The 23,727-nt window shown below is 41.9% G+C and overlaps 1 protein-coding gene across 1 annotated transcript in view; it reads left to right on the forward strand.

The window, feature by feature from the left end:
* Window positions 1–4,279: 4,279 nt before the first annotated feature.
* Window positions 4,280–23,727, forward strand: part of LOC110502958 (heparan sulfate glucosamine 3-O-sulfotransferase 3A1-like) — a 62,315-nt gene continuing 42,867 nt past the window's right edge. The window contains exon 1 of the mRNA XM_021581305.2: window positions 4,280–5,345. Coding sequence (XP_021436980.2) covers window positions 4,711–5,345 — 635 coding nt within the window. The 5' untranslated portion in view covers window positions 4,280–4,710. The remainder of the gene's footprint in view (window positions 5,346–23,727) is intronic.

The raw sequence follows: 23,727 nt of genomic DNA on the forward strand, positions 1-23,727 counted from the left end.
TCGTCAGAGGGCATGGCGGGATTTCTTAAAAGCTTCCGGGTTGGAGTCCCGCTCCTTGAAAGCGGCAGCTCTAGCCTTTAGCTTAATGCAGATGCCGTCTTTAATCCATGGCTTCTGGTTGGGGTATATACATACAGTCACTGTGGGGATGACGACATTTATCGATGAAGCCAATGACTAATGTGCTGTATTCCTCAATGCCATCGGAGGAATCCCATAACATATTCCAGTCAGTGCTAGCAAAAGACTCCTGTAGCTTAGCATCTGCTTCATCTAACCACTTTTTTATTGATCTAGTCACTGGTGCTTCCTGCTTAAATTTTTTCTCGTAAGCAGAAATCAGGAGGATAGAATTATGGTCAGATTTGCCAAATAGAGGGCAAGGGAGAGCTTTGTATGCGTCTCTGTGTGTGGAGTATAGGTGGTCCAGAGTTATTTTTCCTCTGGTTGCACATTTAACATGCTGATATAAATTTGGTAAAATGGATTTAAGTTTCCCTGCATTAAAGTCCTTGGCTACTGGGAGCGCTGCCTCTGGGTGAGAGTTTTCTTGCTTGCTTATGACGGAATACAGCTCATTCAATGCTGTCTTAGTGCCAGCCTCTGACTGTGGTGGTATGTAAACAGCTACAAAGAATACAGATGAAAACTCTCTCTGTAGGTAGTGTGGTCTACAGCTTATCATGAGATACTCTACCTCAGGCGAGCAATAGCTTGATACTTCAGAAATCGTGCAGCTGTTGTTCACAAAAATAAATAGTCCGCCACCACTTGTCTTACCAGACACCACTGTTCTATCCTGCCGGTACATCGTAGAACCAGCCAGCTCTATGTTGATATTGTCGTCTTTCAGCCACGACTCCGTGAAGCAAAATCATTTACAGTTTTTAATGTCCCGTTGGCAGTTTAATCATCCGCCTAACTCGTCGATTTTACTCTCCAAAGATTGCTTGTTTGCCAGTAGAATTGAGGGTAGTGGGGGTTTATTAGATTGCCTACGAATTCTCAGAAGGCAGCCTGCCCTTTGGCCTCTCTTTCTCCACATCCTCACAGATCACGAGGATCGGGGCCTGTTCCCGAGGAAGCAGTATATCCTACGCACCGGGCTCATCAGATTTGTGAAAGGAAAAAAAGGATTCTGCTAGTCTTTTGAGAGAAATCTCAGTCCTGATGTCTAGAAATGATTTTCTAGACATTTTCTAGATATGGTAGCGGCAACATTATGTACAAAATAAGTCAAAAAATAAGTTACAAACAAAGCCAATAAACGAACAAAAAAACACAATCAGCTGTGGGCACATAAAACATGCACCTTTTTCTCCGGTGCCATCAAACTCTTTACCTCCTCCAAGCTAATCAGTAAGCTAAGTACCCAGGGACTGAACACCTCCCTCTGCAACTGGATCCTGGAACTTCCTGTTGGGCCACTCCAGGTGGTAAGGGTAGGCAACAACCCATCCACCACGCTGACCCTCAACACAGGGGCGCCTCAGGGCTGCGTGCTTAGTCCCCTCCTGTACTCTGTTCACCCACGAGATTTGGCATGGGTAGTCAGATCCTCAAAAATGTATACAGCTGCACCATCGAGAGCATCCTAACTGGATTGCCTCACCACTTGGTATGGCAACTGCTCAGCATCCGACCGCAATGGCGCTACAGAGGGTAGTGCGTATGACACAGTACATCACTGGGTCTGAGCTCCCTGCCATCCAGGACCTGTCAGAGGAAGGACCTAAAAATTGTCAAAGACTCCAGCCACCCAAGTCATAGACTGTTCTTTCTGCTACCGCATGGCAAGTCTGGGACAAAAAGGAACCTTAACAACTTATACCCCCAAGCCTGTTGAACAGGCTTGGGGGTATAGCCTGCTGAACAGTTAATCAAATAGGCATCAAGTAATCAAGTAGGCTCAATGTACACTCAGTGGACTATAACCACACACCCACACATATTACACTGACACTCCAACACACACACAAACATGGACAAACACACAAAACACACACACACATACATTCACATTCCTTCACACTCTTCTCATAACCAGATTGGCCAGACGGAAGGCACTCCTCAGTAGAAGGCACATGACAGCCCTCTTGGAGTTTGCCAAAAGTCACCTAAAGACTCTCAGACCATGAGAAACAAGATTCTCTGGTCTGATGAAACCAAGATTGAACTATTTGTCCTGAATGCCAAGCGTCACATCTGGAGGAAACCTGGCACCATCCCTACGGTGAAGCATGGTGGTGGCAGTATCATGTTGTGGGGATGTTTTTCAGAGGCAGGGACTGGGAGACTAGTCAGGATCGAGGGAAAAGATGAATGGCGCAAAGTACAGAGGGATCCTTGATGAAAACCTGTTACAGAGCACTCAGGACCTCAGACTGGGGTGAAGGTTAACCTTCCAACAGGACAACAACCCAAAGCACACAGCCAAGACAACAGAGGAGTGGCTTCGGGACAAGTCTCTGAATGTCTTTGAGTAGCCCAGCCAGAGCACGGACTTGAACACGGTCGAACATCTCTGGAGAAACCTGAAAATAGCTGTTTATTAACACTCCCCATCCAACCTGACAGAGCTCGATAGGATCTGCAGAGAAGAATGGGAGATGCTCTGCTAATACAAGTGTGCCAAACTTGTAGCGTCATACCCAATAAGACTTGAGGTTGTAATGGCTTCAAAAGGTGCTTCACCTCAGGGTCTGAATACTTATGTAAATGTTATATTTCATTTTTTGTGTGTAGATTGATGAGAGAAAAAAAATATTCATTACATTTTAGACTAAGGCTGTAAAGTAACAAAAATTTGAAAAAGTCAAGGAGTCTGAATACTTTCCAATTGCACTGTATCTTCGTTATTGTTATTGTTATATTTGTTTAGTTTATATAGCAAATTTTTCTTACTTACCTTTTTAAAACTACATTGTTGGTTAAGGTGTCATAAGTCAGCATTTCACGATAAGGTCTACAACTGTTGTATTCGGCGCATGTGACAAATAACATTTGATTTGATTATCTTTCTCTCCCTCATTGCATTCCTCCATCCTGATGGCAATGATGTGATTTGACCCACGGCATCCGCGGGGCGGCATGGGAGCCGGGAAGGACCCTCCTATTGCCTCTCCTTTTTTAGGAAAGTCAAAAAGGCAGGGGGCACCCCCTGTATTGTGGGGGCATCTGGCATTAGTAATACAGCCCTGTGTAATGGTCTCTGTGGTATCTGTCCTCTTTCTCGACCAGTGAGCTGTGCACCCTTGAAGCACTGCCCAGGCATTCTCATGCTAATACACAAATGGCTGACAGCAGATGGGAAACATTTGGTTCTTGTTCACTTGTAAAGTAATAATGTGCCTGTTACCATTATTTTACTTTCTGCTCTTCCGCTCTGTATTATAAAACAGAGAGACAGAAAGTTTACAATGGAGGCCATCTTCTTAGGTGGCCTGACGCAGAGAGAGGGTTGAGTTTACGTGTGACTGTTGGGAAATGGAAAATCTAAGGAGAGTGATGGAGAGACAGTCCCAATCGTTCTCAGGTTGACTCAGTCGGAAAAAAAAACATTTTAGCTCCAGAACAAGGGTAAACCACAGTCATTGAATTATACTATAAGGAAAATGTTAACAATGACTTAATAAAACTGTGTGTGTATGTGTGTGTGTGTGTGTGTGTGTGTGTGTGTGTGTGTGTGTGTGTGTGTGTGTGTGTGTGTGTGTGTGTGTGTGTGTGTGTGTGTGTGTGTCTGTTTTTGTTGAACTATCCTTGTGGGTACTAAAAGACATTCGGATAAGTGGGGTAATTTTGTCGATCCCCATGAGGTAAAATGCTATTTTAGGTTTAGGGGTTAGGTAAGGGTTACAATTAGGATTAAGGTTAGGTATAGGGTTAGGGGTTAGGTATCATTTTAGGGTTAGGGATTTGGGGTTAATGTTAGGTTTAGGGTTAAGGTCAGGGTTAGGTTAAGTGTTAAGGTTAGGGAAAATATGATTTTGGATGGGAATCAAATTGTTGGTCCCTAGGAGCATAGCAATATCTAACTATGTGTGTGTGTGCATGCCATGCGAGTGTGTGTGAAAGCCCCTGAGAAAAGGGAAATTGTACCCTCCCTACTGCGATTTTATTGGTTCCTGACATCACATAGGCTACCTTTGCTAAAAGTTTAAGCAGACTAATTGGCTGAAGACATGACATTGTTTACTCCACATTGCAGTTGTCTGATGTTTTCAGAAGTTTGATACAACAACTGCAATGTGGAGTAGACAGAGGTGCTGAAGTTACCATTGCCTCGTCTTTTTGACCTGGCATTACACATGGACATTTCATTTAAACAATAAACAAACATAACCTAAGTGTCATCTTTTAGTCGTGGCTAGGCTACTTATAATGCTGTTTTGTTAATAAAGGATTCGTTTTATGCGGGACTGCCAGCCTATATAAACAACATTCGACATTTAGAATTGCACTGCATATTCGACAGTTTTTGTTTTATGTTGACATAGACCTACACTATTATTTATTATAGTGTACAGCTCGAGCTCTGGGACACATGTGAGAGTTATTTTGGTGTGACGCGTGTGCGAGGTCTAATCCTCTGCTGGATGCGGAGCAAGCTCAGGTAGCCTAAGAGCTGTCCTCTCTATTTCTTAATGGCAAGACCCAAGAATGTCTGCTTAGCATGGCTGTGGCTCCTGAACCGGCGACCCAAGGACCGTTATGGCTTTTAGAACAGTCTATTCGGACCCCCTGTCCCGAAGCATTTTCAAGAAATTCGTGGTTATGCTGTGTTCTCTCCTCACCTCCATGTACCTCCTCCACTGCCTCACGGACCGCTGTAGCAGCATGCCCACGCCGGTGAAAGCCTCCAGCCAAGTCGTGGGCTTTTTCGCATCGGAACTACAAGACTTGATGTCGCTGAGGAGGAAAAGACTGTTAAAGAAATGGACCACGGAGTCCAAGGTGCGCTTGAGCTACGAGAGCGCTGACGACACTAAACGGATCTCTGAGGACTCACGGTTCGACGATACTGATAAGGGACAGGTTTTGTACGAACCGGTGGACAGCGATAGCGAGAACCGGGAATTGTCGCGTGATATCCAGCTTTCATTGGATGACATCGTTTCTTCGAAGAGATTGTCACACCGGTTTACAGTGAAGACGGGAAGTACCGGTAAACTCAGTCCACTTGGAGAGGGGAGAAAGGAGCTGCCCCAGGCGCTGATCATCGGGGTGAAGAAAGGAGGGACGCGCGCGCTACTCGAGTTCCTCCGCGTGCATCCAGACATCAGAGCCGTGGGAGCCGAGCCGCACTTCTTCGACCGTAACTACGAGAACGGACTGGAGTGGTACAGGTAAATGTAAATATATATATTTTTAAATATAGGTGAAATAATTATACTTTTTTATTGTTATTATTATTATTATTATTATGAGTAGTATTAGTATTAATATTATAATATTATGTGCAGCCTATGCCTTATGTATACTTTTCCCAAACTAACTGCTGAGTTAAATAGTATTTGCTGAAAAGTTTTAAAAGTTGTGCTGTTAAATGCAACGCCAGTGCCTTTCACTGGCAACACTTGTTCACCATTGGGATAATACAAATGGCCCCAGTTTTATAGCATGCTTCTTTGCTATTACTTCATTGCATTTTCTATTTGGACAACCTGGTGCTCTATAGTTCTACTTTATTCAGCTGTTCAACCAGTGTCAATGTTGTGGGAAAGCTCTAATCACACCAAAATATATCTTATAATTCACTACTGATTCATTCGATATTTTCTGTAGCCTAAAATGAACACTGCATAGTTATGACCTATAGACTAACGAGATGGTTGTCCTACCCAATTAGATATTGTTTACATGTTCAACAGTAGTTTACATGCCTAAGTAGCCAATCTAAGCAATAAGTAAATATTTTATTAATTTATCAAAACTTATCTTGGTGAAATTCGTTAAACGAAACTACTGTCTAGGCTTAATGGCAGAGCTCTGCTATGATATCACCTTGTAAAATGTATCGAAATATATGACTATTAACATAAATTAAGACACTTTCCATATGAAATAAAGTATATACATCCAATGTAAAAAATGGACCTAATTGCTGTCTTGTAAAGAATTTAAATTATTATTATTTTTTATTTTAATTTTAAATACAATAGAACAACTGTTTTTCATAGGCCTTATTCAACATCACCAACAGTTGAATTGGGAGCTAAAAGTACAAATTTTCAATTTCAAGGATTATATGGAAGAGGCCCAGATTTAAGTAACAAGCAAAGTACCGCTTCCAAAGTGAGTAGCACTTTATTAAAGTGCTGATGGAGTAGGGTCAATGTCTGACCTGAAATAAATATTCTGAACAAACTCTAGATACACATAATTACACACAAACACTTGCTTCCCCTCAATCCCCTCTCTTCTTTGAGAGTTATCGTATTTTATCTCACTTTTCTCTCTCTGTGTTAAATGGATTTGTGATTGATTTTTATCAGTAGCTTCATGTTCTTGTGTGTGTGTGTGTGTGTGTGTGTGTGTGTGTGTGTGTGTGTGTGTGTTCTCTCTCCAGGGGAAAGTGTCTCTCCCCTCTCACTGTGTCTGTGTGTAACGGGGCATTGCCGACACTGCAGCTCTGTTAGTAAGAAGGATTAGGGTTGAAAAACGGATTAGGGTTATAATGAAGTTACCTGAGTGTCTCCAGAGTTATAATTCACCTTTTGATTGAGGTAACACCAAGAAGCTCACTTTAAAAGCCTGGAGAATCTTCTGCTCTCACCCGGGCCCCTCCCTCTAACTCCCCCAAACTCCCCTTCCAGCCTCAGCCCCCTCTCATACATTAGCACTCCTACCCTCTCCCCACACACAGATACATCCCTCTTTGTGCCTGAGAGTGAATACTCTATATTTTGGCCATCACTCTTTCTTTCTTTTAAAGAAAAGCTACAACAATGTGACTGACTAGTCAACCTGACGGAGTGGATCTGCTGTGCGGAGGAACACTCCTGTCAACTCTGTTTCAGGGAGTCTGAGAGAGAGACCCTTTATTAATGGTCTTTGTGTGTGGACGCTTTTGATAGGAAGTACCAAAAAGCTCTGGAAATGTTTTCCTTCTCTTTTTTTTGTCTTTTGAACTGCTGAATGGAATGGCAAAAAAAAAAAATCTACAGATTATATAACAGACAACAATTTGATGAATGTGTGCAAATGAATAAGAAATAAGGAAACAAACGGACCCTGCGCTATTCATTCATTCCACTTGTCAAGACACTGTTAATTCATTCCACTTGTCAAGACACTGTTAATTCATTCCACTTGTCAAGACACTGTTAATTCATTCTACTTGTCAAGACACTGTTAATTCATTCTACTTGTCAAGACACTGTTAATTCATTCCACTTGTCAAGACACTGTTAATTCATTCCACTTGTCAAGACACTGTTAATTCATTCTACTTGTCAAGACACTGTTAATTCATTCCACTTGTCAAGACACTGTTAATTCATTCTACTTGTCAAGACACTGTTAACTTGTTATGGCTGCAATCCCCCTATTGGGATAAGTGTCATCAACAACCGCTGAATTACATACATTCAATAAATATTACTACAAATATTTATATTCATGAAATCACAAGTGCAATATAGGAAAACACAGTTTAGCCTTTTGTTAATCCACCTGTCGTTTCAGATTTTGAAATTATGCTTTACAGCGAAAGCAATCCAAGCGTTTGTGTAAATATATCGATCGCACGACAAAACATTAAGTTCACTTCGCATCAGGAAGCTTGGTCACGAAAATCAGAAAAGCAATCAAATTAATCGTTTACCTTTGATGATCTTTGGATGTTTTCACTCACGAGACTCCCAGTTACACAACAAATGTTCCTTTTGTTCCATAAAGATTATTTTTAGATGCCTCCGTTTGTTTGTCCGCGTTATGTTCAGAAATCCACAGGAAAGAGAGGTCACGACAACGCAGACGAAAATTCCAAATAATTTCCATAATGTCCACAGAAACATGTCAAACGTTTTTTATAATCAATCCTCAGGTTGTTTTTAAAATATATAATCGATAATTTATCAACCGCAAATGTCTTTCACAGTAGGAGAGGGATAAACAATAGCTGTCCAAATTCTGTTGCGCGAGCAAAACTCATGTGACCACTTGACGCGATGTTATCGTTCTGGCTCATTTTTCAAAATAAAAGCCTGAAACTATGTCTGAAGACTGTTGACACCTCGAGGAAGCGATAGGAAAAGGAATCCGGTTCATATCCTTTTAAATCCAGCAAAGGGAGGCTATGGAACATGGAGTTTTCAAAATAGAAGCAACTTCCTGTTTTGTTTTTCCTCAGGGTTTCGCCTGCAATATCAATGCTGTTATACTCACAGACAATATTTTGACAGTTTTGGAAACTTAAGAGTGTTTTCTATCCAATACTAATAATTATATGCATATATTAGCAACTGAGACTGAGGAGCTGGCCGTTTACAATGGGCACCTTTTCATCCAAGCTACTCAAAACTGCCCCTGCAGCCATAAAAAGTTAATTCATGCTACTTGTCAAGACACTGTTAATCAGAGGTGTGGACTCGAGTCACATGACTTGGACTCGAGTCAGATTCGAGTCACAAATATGATGACTTGCAACTCGACTTTGATTTGAACACCAATGACTCGTGACTTAACTTGGACTTGAGCCTTTCGACTCGAACTGACTTGATACCCTTCCCAAGCCCAAATATACTGTATAAAAATTATGCTATTAAAAAAGTGTGCAGTGCATCAACTCTTAATTTAATGGATTACAGTTTGAATCGGACAGCAGCCAATCAAATTGGGCCAGCTGAGAAAAAGTTGCGCGTGGAAGTGCAGAGGAATGTCTGTGAGTGAACTCAGATGGAGCCCTTGGAAAGATGATAGCCAAAATTATTATTTGCGGATATAAAGACTACACTGAAAAATATATAAAGACTACATCACTGTGAATAATTCAGGCTGTTGTGGAGGCAAAGGGGAGTCCTACCCAGTACTAGATAGGTGTACCTAATAAAGTGTACAGTAATGTCAAATCTGAAAACATGTTCTGGAAAAGCGGTACATGGGACCATAGAAACAGTGTCTGATAAAGAATGATGATGAAATATTACATCCATAGATAATGTAGTCCAATTGGTTCATGTTCCACAGTAATTGGTGTAAATGGATCTCGTTATCCTGAAACTTTCATGATTTTATTAACTTGGAATATTGTTTGTTAGTTTCCATAAAACTATGCATTAAGAGTAATGCAACAGTTACTTATCATTTTGAGCAGTTGTATCAATTGATAGTCAGATCACTGTAATGAAATTAATAGACAGTCATCTCAGATGTAATGTGTGAATTGCATTTTGAAATGGTAATACTTTGACGTTAAGTTGTGTCATTTTTTTGAACAGGTTCAATTAACAAATTGTCTGAGCTTTATGTGTATTGTATCCAATCAATTGGAAAAAGTGTTAGAGTTTTGAAAAAATAGCATTTTGATCATTGGTTGTGAGTTTTGTGTTTGGAGTTTTGAAAAATGACATCAAAGTTCCAAAATTAGTGCTAAAGTGATTGTAAAAAACTGTAATTCATTCTACTTTTCAAGGCACTGTTAATTAATTCTACTTGTATTGACACTGTTAATTCACACTACTCGTCAAGACACTCTTAATAATCCTACATCGTTTGAGTATTGTTTCACAATTCTAGACCATCTTTCTACAACTGTTTTCGTTATAGAAAGATGGTCTCGGTGGTAGTGGGAGCAAGGCCATGGTTTTGTATAGATATTCACTGTGGCCAATTTTGCTGGATTTATGTGATTATTTTCATTACTGTGTGTGTGTGTATGTGTGTGTGCGTGCATGCATGCGTGTGTATGTGTGTGTGTGTGTGTGACGTGGCAACAACAACAACTAGCCGTCTGTGTTCATCCTACTTCCCCAGTGGAAACATAGACAGACATATTGAAGCCCCCAAGTTCACAAGTAACGTTCTCATTGTTTGTGTAGGAGTTCCCAAGATATATCGTCATTATTTGCATCATATTTAATAGAAAATACATAGTATACTCCACCCCATAGTATACTCCATCTCATACACAGTATACTCCATCCCATACACGGTATACTCCATCCCATAGTATTCTCCATCACATACATTGTATAGATCCCATAGTATACTCCATCCCAAAGTATACTACATCCCATAAATAGTATACCCGATCCTGTAGTATACTCCATCACATAATATACTCCATCTCATACATAGTATACTATATCCATAATATACTCCATCACATGGTATACTCTATCCCATAGTATACACCATCAAAAAGTGTACTCTATCCCATTGTATACTCTATCCAGTATTAAAACTATATTCCAGTGTATACTACATCTCATACTTAGTATACTCCATCCCAATCTTAGTAAACTCCATCGATCCCATAGTATTCTATATCCCATAGTATACTCCATTCCATAGTATACTCTATCCCATATAATCCTCTATCTCATATAGTATATAATTTCTCCAAGCCATACTTAGTATACTCCATCCCATACATAGATTACTATATCCCATAAAATACTCTGTCACGTGGTATACTCTATCCCATAGTATAATCCATCTCATACATTGTGCTACATCCCATACTTAGTATACTGTATCCCATTGTATACTCTATCCCATAGTATACTCCATTCCATAGTTTACTATATCACATATTATACTCTATCCAATAGTATACTCCATCTCATACATAGTATACTCCATCTCATACTTAGTATACTCAATCCCATACATAGTATACTACATCCCATAATATACTCCATCACATGGTATACTCTATCCCATAGTATAATCCGTCTCAAACATAGCATACTTCATCCATACTTAGTATACTCCATTCAATAGATAGTATACTCCGACCCATAGTATACTCTATCCGATAGTATACTATATCACATAGTATATTCCATTCCATAGTATCACATAGTGTATATTTCTCTCTCTCACTGACGTACAGTATGGTCTCTCTGGGTGTTTGATATAGATGCAATACTATGGCTCAGTTGATTTATCTGATTTTCCTTGGCATAAAGGTGCTGGTCTACTGGTCTACTGGAAAACACAAAGCTGCATTGAAGTACCCAGAACAGTGCTGGACAGGGTGGTAACAGATCCCCAGAGGGAGAGAGAGAAGCGATTCCCAAACCTTCCATTAAAAAGCCTATAGAGAGATGAACCTGGAGAAGAGTCCCCTAAGCAAGCTGGTCCTGGGGCTCTGTTCACAAACACAAACAGACCCCACAGAGCCCCAGGACAGCAACACAATTAGACCCAACCAAATCATGAGCAACAAAAAGATAATTACTTGACACATTGGAAAGAATTAACAAAAAATACAGAGAAAACTAGAATGCTATTTGACCCTAAACAGAGAGTACACAGTGGCAAAATACCTGACCACTGTGACTGACCCAAAATGAAGGAAAGCTTTGACTATGTAAAGAGTGAGCATAGCCTTGCTATTGAAGAAGGCCACCATAGGCAGACCTGGCTCTCAAGAGAAGACAAGCTATGTGCACACTGCCCACAAAATGAGGTGGGAACTGATCTGCACTTCCTAACCTCCTGCCAAATGTATTACCATATTAGAGACACATATTTACCTCAGATTACACAGATCCACACAGAATTTGAAAACGAACCCAATTTTGATAAACCATCTACTGGGTGAAATACCACTGTGTGCCATTACAGCAGCAAGATTATTGACCTGTTGCCACAAGAAAAGGGCAACCAGTTTTCTTTTTTGTGCCTTTATTTAACTAGGCAAGTCACTTAAGAACAAATTATTATTTTCAATGACAGCCTAGGAACAGTGAGTTAACTGCCTTGTTCAGGGGCAGAACAACAGATTTTTACCTTGTCAGCTCAGAGATCTGTTCTTGCAACATTTCAGTTACAAGTCCAACTCTTTAACCACTAGGCTTCCTGCCCCTCCTGGAGTTTTAAATGTTGTATATTGTAAATGCAACCCATATTTATGTTTTTTTTTTTTTTGTCCTTCAAATATTTACACATAATATGACATTTGAAATGTCTTAATTCTTTTGGAACATTTGTGAGTGTAATGTTTAATGTACATTTTTATTGTTTATTTAACTTTTGTTTATTATCTACTTCACTTGCTTTGTCAATGTAAACATATGTTTCCCATGCCAATAAAGCTCTTAAATTGAAATTGAATTGAATTGAGAGAGAGAGAAAGAGTGAGAGATAGAGAGACCTCCTGAGCATGAGCCCCTGCCCATGTCAGGGTTGTAAAGTGATCCCACTGGAGGAATGTAACCCACCAACACCACACACACACTTCGTAAAGTGATTATCATGGAGTATAATTGTATAACGGGACACAAGGCCCCTCAACTCCCGCTGGAGAAATGTAACCCAACACCGCACACACACACACACACACACACACACACACACACACACACACACACACACACACACACACACACACACACACACACACACACTTCGAACCTACACAACCACCCCTGCACACCCCTAGGAGGCCCCCATATAGAGGAGGCAGCGTAGGTTTTGGCCACAGTCCTGGCTGTCAGCAGCTGCTCCCTGGCATGTAGGGAATGGGAGGGTGAGGACAGGCAGCAGGTACAGGTGCTCCTCAGACACCCTCAGAATCCCCCGACACTCATACCTGATGTTTTCTCCTAACTGACGGTCTGACGGATCAAGGCAACCAAAATAACAACCTGTTTGTTGTCTCTCCATCCGTCTGTCATTCGTCCCCATGGGGGTCTAAGGATAACTTTGGTACAAATGTCCGAAGCCTGGGACCCCTGAGAGGCTGTGATAAGAGAAAGTATAATTGATCAGGGTTAGTGTTAGGGCAGCGAGGGCCACCTAGATGGCTACCAACAGAATGTGCCCCCTCACAGAGTTCAGAAGTCACTATAGCAGACAGCAGATGGCCATGTTGGGAATAGAGTTACACTTCTTGCTGCATTCTGCTTATTGTTTATTTGCTTTGGAGATTTGCATACATTAGTCAGACAGAAACCCTTTCTGAACTTTAGACCACTTCAGTTAAAGCCTTCGACCTACAAGTCAGCAACACATTACCACTGTAAGGCAATATGTGTAACTCCTAAATAGAACGATAGTGATTTACCGGTTCCCTTTCAGTCAATCAATCAATCAATCAATCAATCAATCAATCAAATGTAGTTGTAAAGCCCTTTTTACATCAACAGATGTCACAAAGTGCTGTACAGAAACCCAGCATAAAACCCCAAACAATGTAGATGTAGAAGCACGGTGGCTAGGAAAAACACCCTAGCAAGGCAGGAACATAGGAAGAAACCTAGAGAGTAACCAGTCTCTGAGGGGTGGCCAGTCCTCACCTGGCTGTGCCGGGTGGAGATTATAACAGTACCTGGCCATTAAGGACAGATCCTTCTTCAAAATGTTCAAACGTTCATAGATGACCAGCAGGGTCACAGTGGTTGTAGGGAGTGCAACAGGTCAGCACCTCAGGAGTAAATGTCTGTTGGCTTTTCATAGTTGAACATTCAAAGGTAGAGACAGCAAGTGTGGTAGAGATAGAGATGGAGGTGGACAGAGAAATAGGGAGCGGGAGAGGGAGGGAGAAGGTTGAAAACATCAGGTCCGGGACATGGTAGCACATACATTGAACAGGTCAGGGTTCCATAGCCACAGGCAAAACAGCAGAAACTGGATCAGCAGCATGACCAGGTGGTCGGTGGACGGGGACTGCCAGGAGTCATCTGGCCAGGTAGTCCTGAGGCATGGTCCCAGGGCCTCCGGGAGGAGGGGAGAGGGGGAGGAGAGAGAGAGAGATGGGAGAACTAGAGGGAGCACACTTAAGTTTACACAGTACACTAGATAAGGCAGGCGAATTTCACCAGATAGGACAGACTGACCTTATCCCCCTACACATAGACTAAGTGTATGCTGAGACAGGGGGCGGTCGGACGACACTGTGGCCCTGTCCGACAATACCCCCAGACAGGGCCATCCAGGCAGGATATTTCCCCACCCACTTTGCCAAAGCACAGCACCCACACCACTAAATGGATATCAGCAGACCAACAATTTACTACCCTGAGACAAGGCTGAGTATGAACCATGGAGATCTCCTCCATCGCACGAGACCGAGGGGTGCTTAACCGGACAGGAAGATAATGTCAGTGACTCGAACCACTCAAGTTGAGTAGAGCGAAAAAACCTAGCACCACATGATGCATCCATCCTAGGGAAGGCACGGAAGAGCACTAGTAAGCCAATGACTCAGCCTCCGTAATAAGGTCAGAGGCATAAAATCCCAGTGGAGAGAGGAGAGCCGGCTAGGCAGAGACAGCAAGGGCAGTTTGTTACTCCAGGGCCTTGTCGTTCACCTTTGCAGCCCTGGGCCAGACTGCACTCAATCATAGGAGCTACTTATCATGACACAAGGCGAGACCCAAATGCAGACACAGGAGGCAGATGTTTGGAGTTTAAGATGTTTAATATATCCAAAAGGAGTAGGCAAGAGAATGGTCGTGGACAGGCAAAAGGTCATAACCAGATCAGAGTCCAGGAGGTACAGACGGGCAGGCAGGCTCGAGGTCAGGGCAGGCAGAATGGTCAGACAGGCGGGTACAGAGTCCAGATCAGGCAAGGGTCAAAACCGGGAGGACAAGATAAAGGAGAAAAGGCAATGCAGAACAACGGGAAAAAACGCTGGTAGGCTTAGACATACTTGACGAACTGGCACAGAGAGACAGGAAACACAGGGATAAATACACCTGGAGGTTGTGGAAACAATAACGAGGACAGGTGAAACAGATCAGGGTGTGACACTACTGAAGAGATGAGTCTTCAGTAAATACTTAATGGTCGAGACAGAGTCTCCATCTCTCACATTGAATAGGTAGACCATTCCATAAAAATGTTGCTCTATAGGAGGAAGCCCTGCCTCCAGCTGTTTGCTTAGAAATTCTAAGGACAAAAAGGAGGCCTATGTCTTGTGACCGTAGCATACGTGTAGGTATGTACGGCAGGACCGAATCAGAGAGATAAGACTAGGAGAAAGTCCATGTATTGCTTTGTAGGTTAGCAGGTAACCTTGAGATCATCCCCAGCATTAACAGGAAGCCAGTGCAGAGAAGCTAGCACTGGAGTAATATGATCAAATGTTTTGGTTCTACTCAAGATTCTAGCAGCTGTATTTAGCTATAACTTAAGTTTATTTAGCGTAGACCATTGCAGTAGTCTAATCTAAAAGTGACCAGCATGGAATAGCAGTGTGAACAGACAACAACACAGAGTTACACATGGAGTAAACAATAAACAAGTGAATAGCACAGTAGAAAAAAAGAAAAAAAAGAGTCTATATACATTGTGTGCAAAAGGCATGAGAAGGTAGGCGAATAATTACAATTTAGCAGATTAACACTGGAGTGATAAATGATCAGATGGTCATGTGCAGGTAGAGATACTGGTGTGCAATAGAGCAGAAAAGTAATTAAATAAAAACAGTATGGGGATGAGGTAGGTAAAATGGGTGGGCTATTTACCGATGGACTATGTACAGCTGCAGCGATGGGTTAGCTGCTCAGATAGCAGATATTTAAAGTTGGTGAGGGAGAAAAAAGTCTCCAACTTCAGAGATTTTTGCAATTCGTTCCAGTCACAGGCAGCAGAGAACTGGAAGGAAAGGCGGCCAAATGAGGGGTTGGCTTTAGGGATGATCAGTGAGATACACCTGCTGGAGCGCGTACTGTGGGTGGGTGTTGCCATCGTGACCAGTGAACTGAGATAAGGTGGAGCTTTACCTAGCATGGACTTGTAGATGACCTGGAGCCAGTGGGTCTGGCGCCGAATATGTAGCGAGGAACGGCCGACTAGAGCATACAGGTCGCAGTGGTGGGTGGTATAATTAAGGTGCTTTAGTAACAAAACGGATGGCACTGTGATAAACTGCATCCAGTTTGCTGAGTAGAGTATTGGAAGCTATTTTGTAGATGACATCGCCGAAGTCGAGGATCGGTAGGATAGTCAGTTTTACTAGGGTAAGTTTGGCGGCGTGAGTGAAGGAGCTGACTTTAGATTTGATTTTGGATTGGAGATGTTTGATATGAGTCTGGAAGGAGAGTTTACAGTCTAACCAGACACCTAGGTACTTATAGATGTCCACATATTCTAGGTCGGAACCATCCAGGGTGGTGATGCTAGTCGGGCGTGCGCGGGTGCAGGCAGCGAACTGTTGAAAAGCATGCATTTGGTTTTACTAGCGTTTAAGAGCAGTTGGAGGCCACGGAAGGAGTGTTGTATGGCATTGAAGCTCCTTTGGAGGTTAGATAGCACAGTGTCCAAGGAAGGGCCAGAAGTATACAGAATGGTGTCGTCTGCGTAGAGGTGGATCAGGGAATCGCCCGCAGCAAGAGCAACATGTTTTGACAAAAAGATTCAGACTTTTGCAATGTTACGAAGAAGGAAAAAGCTGCCCTTGAAATATTCTTGATTCGTTCATCAAAAGAGAGATCAGGGACCAGAGTAACGGTCCAACACTTGAGACTTACTTGAGACGACTGTATAAGCAACAAGATTAATTGTCAGATCAAACAGCAGATCCCTTTGTTTTTTGGGACCTAGAACTAGCATCTCCATTTTGTCTGAGTTTAAAATTATAACCTTTGCCACCATCCACTTCCTTATGTCTGAAACGCAGGCTTCCAGGGTAGGCAATTTTGGAGCTTCACCATGTTTCATCAACATTTCTGTCAACTTCGGTAAAACATACTATAGAAAGTCACACTCTCGGCTGAAGGCCCGGTTGAACGCCCTACAATCATGCCTGATTGGAAGCCCAACTTTCCACAGGTGATAAGAGTGAGGCTCGGATTCATTCCTTAAATTATTCCGCTCTTCACTTCGTTGTGAACAGGAAAAAATCAAACTACTAAAACAAAGTACTGGAACACGAGACTGTCTTATGTTGTTCCACTTGATATGAGTCTGAATGAAAAGGACCCATGTCAGTAATTTCACTCACTTCCATTAATACTTCCCTCCTCTGGTATTTCAGTTTTTCTGGCAACCCGAGAAAGATGGGAGTAAAGTGAAATCTTAAACCTATAATTTGGCATGGGAGAATAGTGGCGTTCAAGTCTCTGGCTGTGGTTCAAACACTTAAAAGACACACCCTCGTCCACTTACCCTAACCTTATGCCCTTGGGGGAATCCCCGTCACCATCTTGGATGGTTGTCCAAATGATTAGTCAAGCAAGGGAAGTTTGCAATGTAAGCCCCTCATCACTCGTTTTTAGTGGGCTTTGCGAGTGTAAAATTATGTTCACTCCGGGGCCTGAAACTCCCCATAATTCAATTTACGACTACTATACATCCGCTAAGAAAAGTCAGCGAAAACTTAAAAACAACATCAATGGAGAAGTCAACATACAAGTGTAAGTAAAAACAAATGCAAAAAAGTTTGAAATTTTGCTACTACGGAAAAAGTAAATATGTTTTTGTTAATATTAATAATTAATAATTATATATTTCATATAAGTAGACATGCACCCATAATTGAATGTAGCGCATATAAAGAAAGCCACCGGTGGCTGAAAACACAATCATTGTGGGATAAACGAGTGACACATTTCCGGCCAAGGGTGGTCCATTTAAAAATAATTCCTTCCTCCCTTCCTCCCAAACTGCAAGTGTTTACTCGTCAGCCGTCATGATACGTCATCAGAAGTGTCCATTTAATTTAAGGGCTGAGGGGATAGGGTGTGTTTTTTAAGTGTTTGGACCACAGCCTCTGAGAGCGCTTGAGGCTACATGCACGGTCTCTATGGTCTCTCCACTAAACAAACCGCTAACGAAAACATGTATGCAAATGGAGAATTTCTTTAGACAGAAAGCTGCAATATTTTTGCACATAGATTTGAGCCAAAACCGTGTTATTTAGTCAGAGAGAAGGCCAGGTAAATGATGCGTGATAAGGTATTAAGGTATTATGGAATAAACTCTCCTCCTCGGTTTGATGGATCTCTCTCTCCCATCAAACAGGCAACAGCTTTATCACAGGACAGGGAGCCATCCACCATGTTTCCATGAAATAGAAAAAAAAGAGGTGGGGGGGAGAGAGAGAGAGAGAAAGAGAGAGAGAAAGAGAGAACCCAGAGCTTTGGAAAGCCTGGCAACTAATAAAAAGAAGGAAGCCCTCAACTATTGAGTGTTCTGTTTTCAGTTTTGACCATAATGACTTTGCCACTCTTCCAATGTGTCCAGCTATTTGGCACATATTTTGGAGTGACTGTAAAAATTAACAGCAGTTTTGGTCAGATAAATAATTACTTCTCAAGAGGTTACACGTCCACAGCTCCTTAATTACCTCTACAGTGAAGTTGTAGCTCTCTTCTCCTCCACTGGTCCTATTCATCTGTTCAAACATGAAAGCAACACACTCTCCTTTTAGTGCTTGCGGCCTCCATGCTCCCTCCCTGCTCCCTCCCTGCTCCCTCAGAGACTTGGATGCTGACACATTTGCCATGTGTGTGTTATCTGCAGCCGTCCGTGTTGCAATAGAATGCCTCCAAACCATACTTCCTTTTCCCCTCCTGCTCCAGAGGGGCATGTGGAGAGCCAGCCAGGCACTCTGGCAGAGTCTGGACCTCCCCTGGTCCTTTCTGCGGGATAAACAGACTCTGCTAGAGCATGGAGAGAAAACCCTCTATTCATCAGACAGACGCCCACTGCACAACCGCTATCTACCGTACGAGCACACTAGGGATGTACCATACAGTCAGACTGTCTTTGTGTAAGGCCTAGATTCAATCAAATCAATCGTTAACCGTCGAAAGCCAACACCTGCATAGCTTATTTTTATGATGGATGTGTAACTGCTTTGGAGCCGTCAAATCAGCGAGCAGCTGCTCTAGTGATCATTGTCAGGAAGCCACACCCGTCACTTTAGAAGTTCAGAACAAGAAAGTGTGGGCCATATTGAAATGATGACCCTCAAATACAAAATCATGAAACAAGATAATTAGGATTTGTTTAAGCTTAATCAATGTGTAGATTATTTCACATTCCAGTGTTCAAAGTTGTAAACAAGGCTGCATGGGATTTCTCTTAATGCGACTCGGTGCAACCAATGGCAATGTCCGCTTTAGGTATAATGCCGGGAGCCGCTAGTAGATTTGGCAGCTCTAACACAGTTCCACCTCAAACACTGCCAAAAAACCACCATGCAGGTGTTGGCTAGAGCGGATGGATGTGATAGAGTCTAGCAGTAAGTCCCGTCGCGGAACCTGTAGTGACAAACAGTCATCCTCTTCACTGTGGGTGTGTTTCTGTGGGCACAAGCACTGTTCATGACACAAACTGTTCACACCACTCTTGTTGGTGGAGAGAAAATTGCAGGTTTAAAGCTTTTTTCCTGCAATTCTACACATTGTCATGGGGTGCAAAGAAAACTTGTCAGTTAAAAAAATACACAATTGAAGTCGAAAGTTTACATACACTTCAGCCAAATACATTTAAACTCAGTTTTTTACAATTCCTGACATTTAAGGTCAGGTAGGCTCACCACTTTATTTTAAGAATGTGAAATGTCAGAATAATAGTAGAGAGAATGATTTATTTCAGTTTTCATTTCTTTCATCACATTCCCAGTGGGTCAGAAGTTTACATACACTCAATTAGTATGTGGTAGCATTGACTTTAAATGATGTAACTTGTGTAAAATGTTTCGGGTAGCTTTCCACAAGCTTCCTACAATAAGTTGGGTGAATGTTGGCCCATTCTTCCTGACAGAGCTGGTGTAACTGAGTAAGGTTTGTATAGGCCTCCTTGCTCGCAGACACTTTTTCAGTTCTGCCCACACATTTTCGATAGGATTGATGTCAGGGCTTTGCAATGTCCATTCCAATATGTTGACTTTGTTGTCCTTAAGCCATTTTGCCAGAACTTTGGAAGTGTTCTTGGGGTCACTGTCCATTTGGAAGACCCATTTGCAACCATGCTTTAACTTCCTGATGTCTTGAGATGTTGCTTCAAAATATCTATGCAATTTTCCATCCTCCTGATGCCATCTATTTTGTGAAGTGCACCAGTGCCTCCTGCAGCAAAGCACCCCCACAACATGATGCTGCCACCCCCGTGCTTCACGGTTGGGATGGTGTTCTTCGGCTTGCAAGCGTCCTCTTTTTTCCCCCAAACATAATGATGGTCATTATGGCCAAACAGTTCTATATTTGTTTCATCAGACCAGAGGACATTCTCCAAAAAGTACGATCTTTGTCCCTATGTGCAGTTGCAAACTGTAGTCTGGCTTTTTTTATGACGGTTTTGGAACAGTGGCTTCTTCCTTGCTGAGCGGCCTTTCAGGTTATGTTGATACAGGACTTGTTTTACTGTGTATATAGATACTTTGCTCCTCCAGCATCTTCAAAAGGTCCTTTGTTGTTGTTCTGGGATTGATTTGCAATTTTCGCACCAAAGTACGTTTATCTCTAGGAGACAGAACGTGTCTCCTTCCTGAGCGGTATTATGGCTGCATGGTCCATGATGTTTATACTTGCGTACTATTGTTTGTACAGATGCACGTGGTACCTTCAGGTGTTTGGAAATTGCTCCCAATGATGAACCAGCCTTGTGGAGGTCTACAAATTGTTTTCTGGGATCTTGGCTGATTTCTTTTGATTTTTCCATGATGTCAAGCAAAGAGGCACTGAATTTGAAGGTAGGCTTTGAAATACATCCACAGGTACACCTCCAAATTATGTAATTTAGCCTATCAGAAGCTTCTAAAGCCATGACATAATTTTCTGGATTTTCCCAAACTGTTTAAAGGCACAGTCAACTTAGTGTATGTCAACTTCTGACCCACTGGAATTATGATGCAGTGAGTTATAAGTGAAATAATCTGTCTGTAAACAATTGTTGCAAAAATGACTTGTGTCATACACAAAGTAGATGTCCTAACGGACTTGCCAAAACTATAGTTTGTTAACAAGACATTTGTGGAGTGGTTGAAAAATACGCTTTAATGACTCCAACCTAAGTGTATGTAAACCTCCAACTTCAATTGTATATATACAGTATATACAATACCAATCGAAAGGTTGGACACAGCTTATTCAAGGGTTTTTCTTTATGTTTACTATTTTCTACATTGTAGAATAATAGTGAAGACATCAAAACTGTGAAATAACACATATGGAATCATGTGACCCAAAAGGACCAAGCTATATGACCAAGAAGGAGAGTGATGGAGTCAGATGACCTGGCCTCCACAATCATCCGACCTCAACCCAATTAAGATGGGCAAAGGGTGGCTACTTTGAAGAATCACAAATATAAAATATATAAATATAAAATACTTTTTTGGTTGCTACATGATTCTATTTCATGGTTTTGATGTCTTCGCTATTATTCTACAATGTAAAACAATGTAAATAGTAAAAATAAAGAAAAACCCTTGAATGAGTAGGTATGTCCCGCTGCCGACCCACAGTTTGGGAATGACTGATAAGGGATTGATTAAAGTTTGGAATTGAAACAACACGATTAGCTAATAGTTGGGTTGCTGTACTTACATATACAATTCTAGCTAATGGTGGTATCTCTGAAATTCAGTTCACCCTGCACTACTATTAGAATCAGATGTGCTTTTGATCCTCCTGAGTGATGTCTCGTTCACAATCGTCCAATGTGCAGAAGCCAAGTAAATCACGGTAGAGTGGACTGCTGTGTAAGAAAGAGAACATGCAGGAGATTAGGGTTTGGCAGTGCTATCATAGCTGTCTGTTTGGCCAGAAAGCCAGCGTATTTTCTAATATGGTGTGTGTTCCAAACGGCACCCTAATCCATATGTAGTGCACTACTTTAGGCCAGGGCTCTTGTCAAAAGTAATGCCTATGTAGGGAATATGGTGTAATGGAGCGAGAGAACGAGGAGAGAAAGACAGACTGCATATTTATCTGGCCTGAAAGGCATTTTATTGAACAGAAGCACCATAGATTCATTACATTTGTGGTTTCTAAAATACATACCTGGGTTTCTCTCAAGTAGAAACCCAGCTGTTCACAATATGTATTGTATTGGACTCCAATAAAATAAATCTACATATTTTAAGAGACAGTCAGTCATATTATAGCCTCCATAGGCAGACTTGTTGCCTCCCACACTGTTTCAATGCTACGTCACTTTGCCTAGGGTCGGGTTTACGAGATTAACTATGGAAAGCTTGTTAGGACATTGGTAAACTGAGCTGGGTCAGTGAATGTTAGAGGTTTGTGTGAAGGCCTATGTTTACTCTTGATCTCTCATACATTCATACACAGAACCACAACTGCTCTGTTTCTTCTTCATTCGTGCCTTATTTTAATCCTTTGGAAGAAAAATAATGATATAAGATCCTTACTGACTCCCCCAGTGCCTTACAGTGGCTTGATTAAAGAGAAGAATGTGTTAGAAAAGGAGTGGACCCCTTTATTGGTAGATAGAGAGCAGCAGCTCAGCCATTTCCCATAAAGATGGAGGGAGAGTGTGTCAAATCAAATCAAATTTGATTGGTCACATACACATGGTTAGCAGATGTTAATGCAAGTGTAGCGAAATTCTTGTGCTCCTGGTCCCGACAATGCAGTAATATCTAAAAAGTAATCTAACAATTCCCCAACAACTACCTAATACACACAAATGTATAAGGGTTGAATGAGAATATGTACGTATAAATATATGGATGAGCGATGGCCAACCTGCATAGGCAAGGTGCAATAGATGTATAAAATTGAGTATATACATTTCATATGAGTAATAGAAGATATGTAAACATTATTAATGTGGCATTATTTAAAATGGCTAGTGATCCATTTGTTAAAATGGCCAGTGATTGAGTCTCCATGTAGGCAGAGCCTCTCTGAGTTAGTGATTGCTGTTTAACAGTCTGTTTAAGAGTCTGATGGCCTTGAGATAGAAGCTGTTTTTCAGTCTCTCTGTCCCCGCTTTAATGTACCTGTACTGACCTCGCCTTCTGGATGATAGCGGTGTGAACAGGCAGTGGCTCGGGTGGTTGTTGTCTTTGATTATATTTTTTGCCTTCCTGTGACATCGGGTGCTATAAGTGTCATGGAGGGTAGGTAGTTTGCCACTGGTGATGCGTTGTGCAGACCTTACTACCCTCTGGAGAGCCTTGCAGTTGAGGGTGGAGCAGTTGCCGTACCAGGCTGTGATACAGCCCAACAGGATGCTCTCGATTGTTGATCTGTAAAAGTCTGTCAGGGTTTTGGGTGATAAGCCAAATTTCTTCAGCCTTCTGAGGTTGAAGAGGCGCTGTTGCGTGTGTGTGTGTGTGAGTGTGCTGTGTGTGATTGCGTAAGCGCATGCGTGTGAGTGTGTGTGTGTGGTGATTCAGGGTCTCTCTGGCTCCCAGGATGTGATTGATATGGCCACAGTGGGGCACGGGGGAAGCCACCCAGTAATTCAATGAATTTTAACCTGAACACTTGTAATTGCTAATGTAAATAGTCTTGACTTTTCATGAGGCTGATGCAGGGGGAGATTGCTGCTGCCACAAAGCATGTAGCTGTACCTGGACGGTGATAGAGACAAGGAACATCGTCAATGTTCCAGAGATCCAGTTCCTGA

Source organism: Oncorhynchus mykiss, chromosome 23 (genome assembly GCF_013265735.2).
Source record: "Oncorhynchus mykiss isolate Arlee chromosome 23, USDA_OmykA_1.1, whole genome shotgun sequence".
Classification (NCBI taxonomy): Eukaryota; Metazoa; Chordata; class Actinopteri; order Salmoniformes; family Salmonidae; genus Oncorhynchus; species Oncorhynchus mykiss.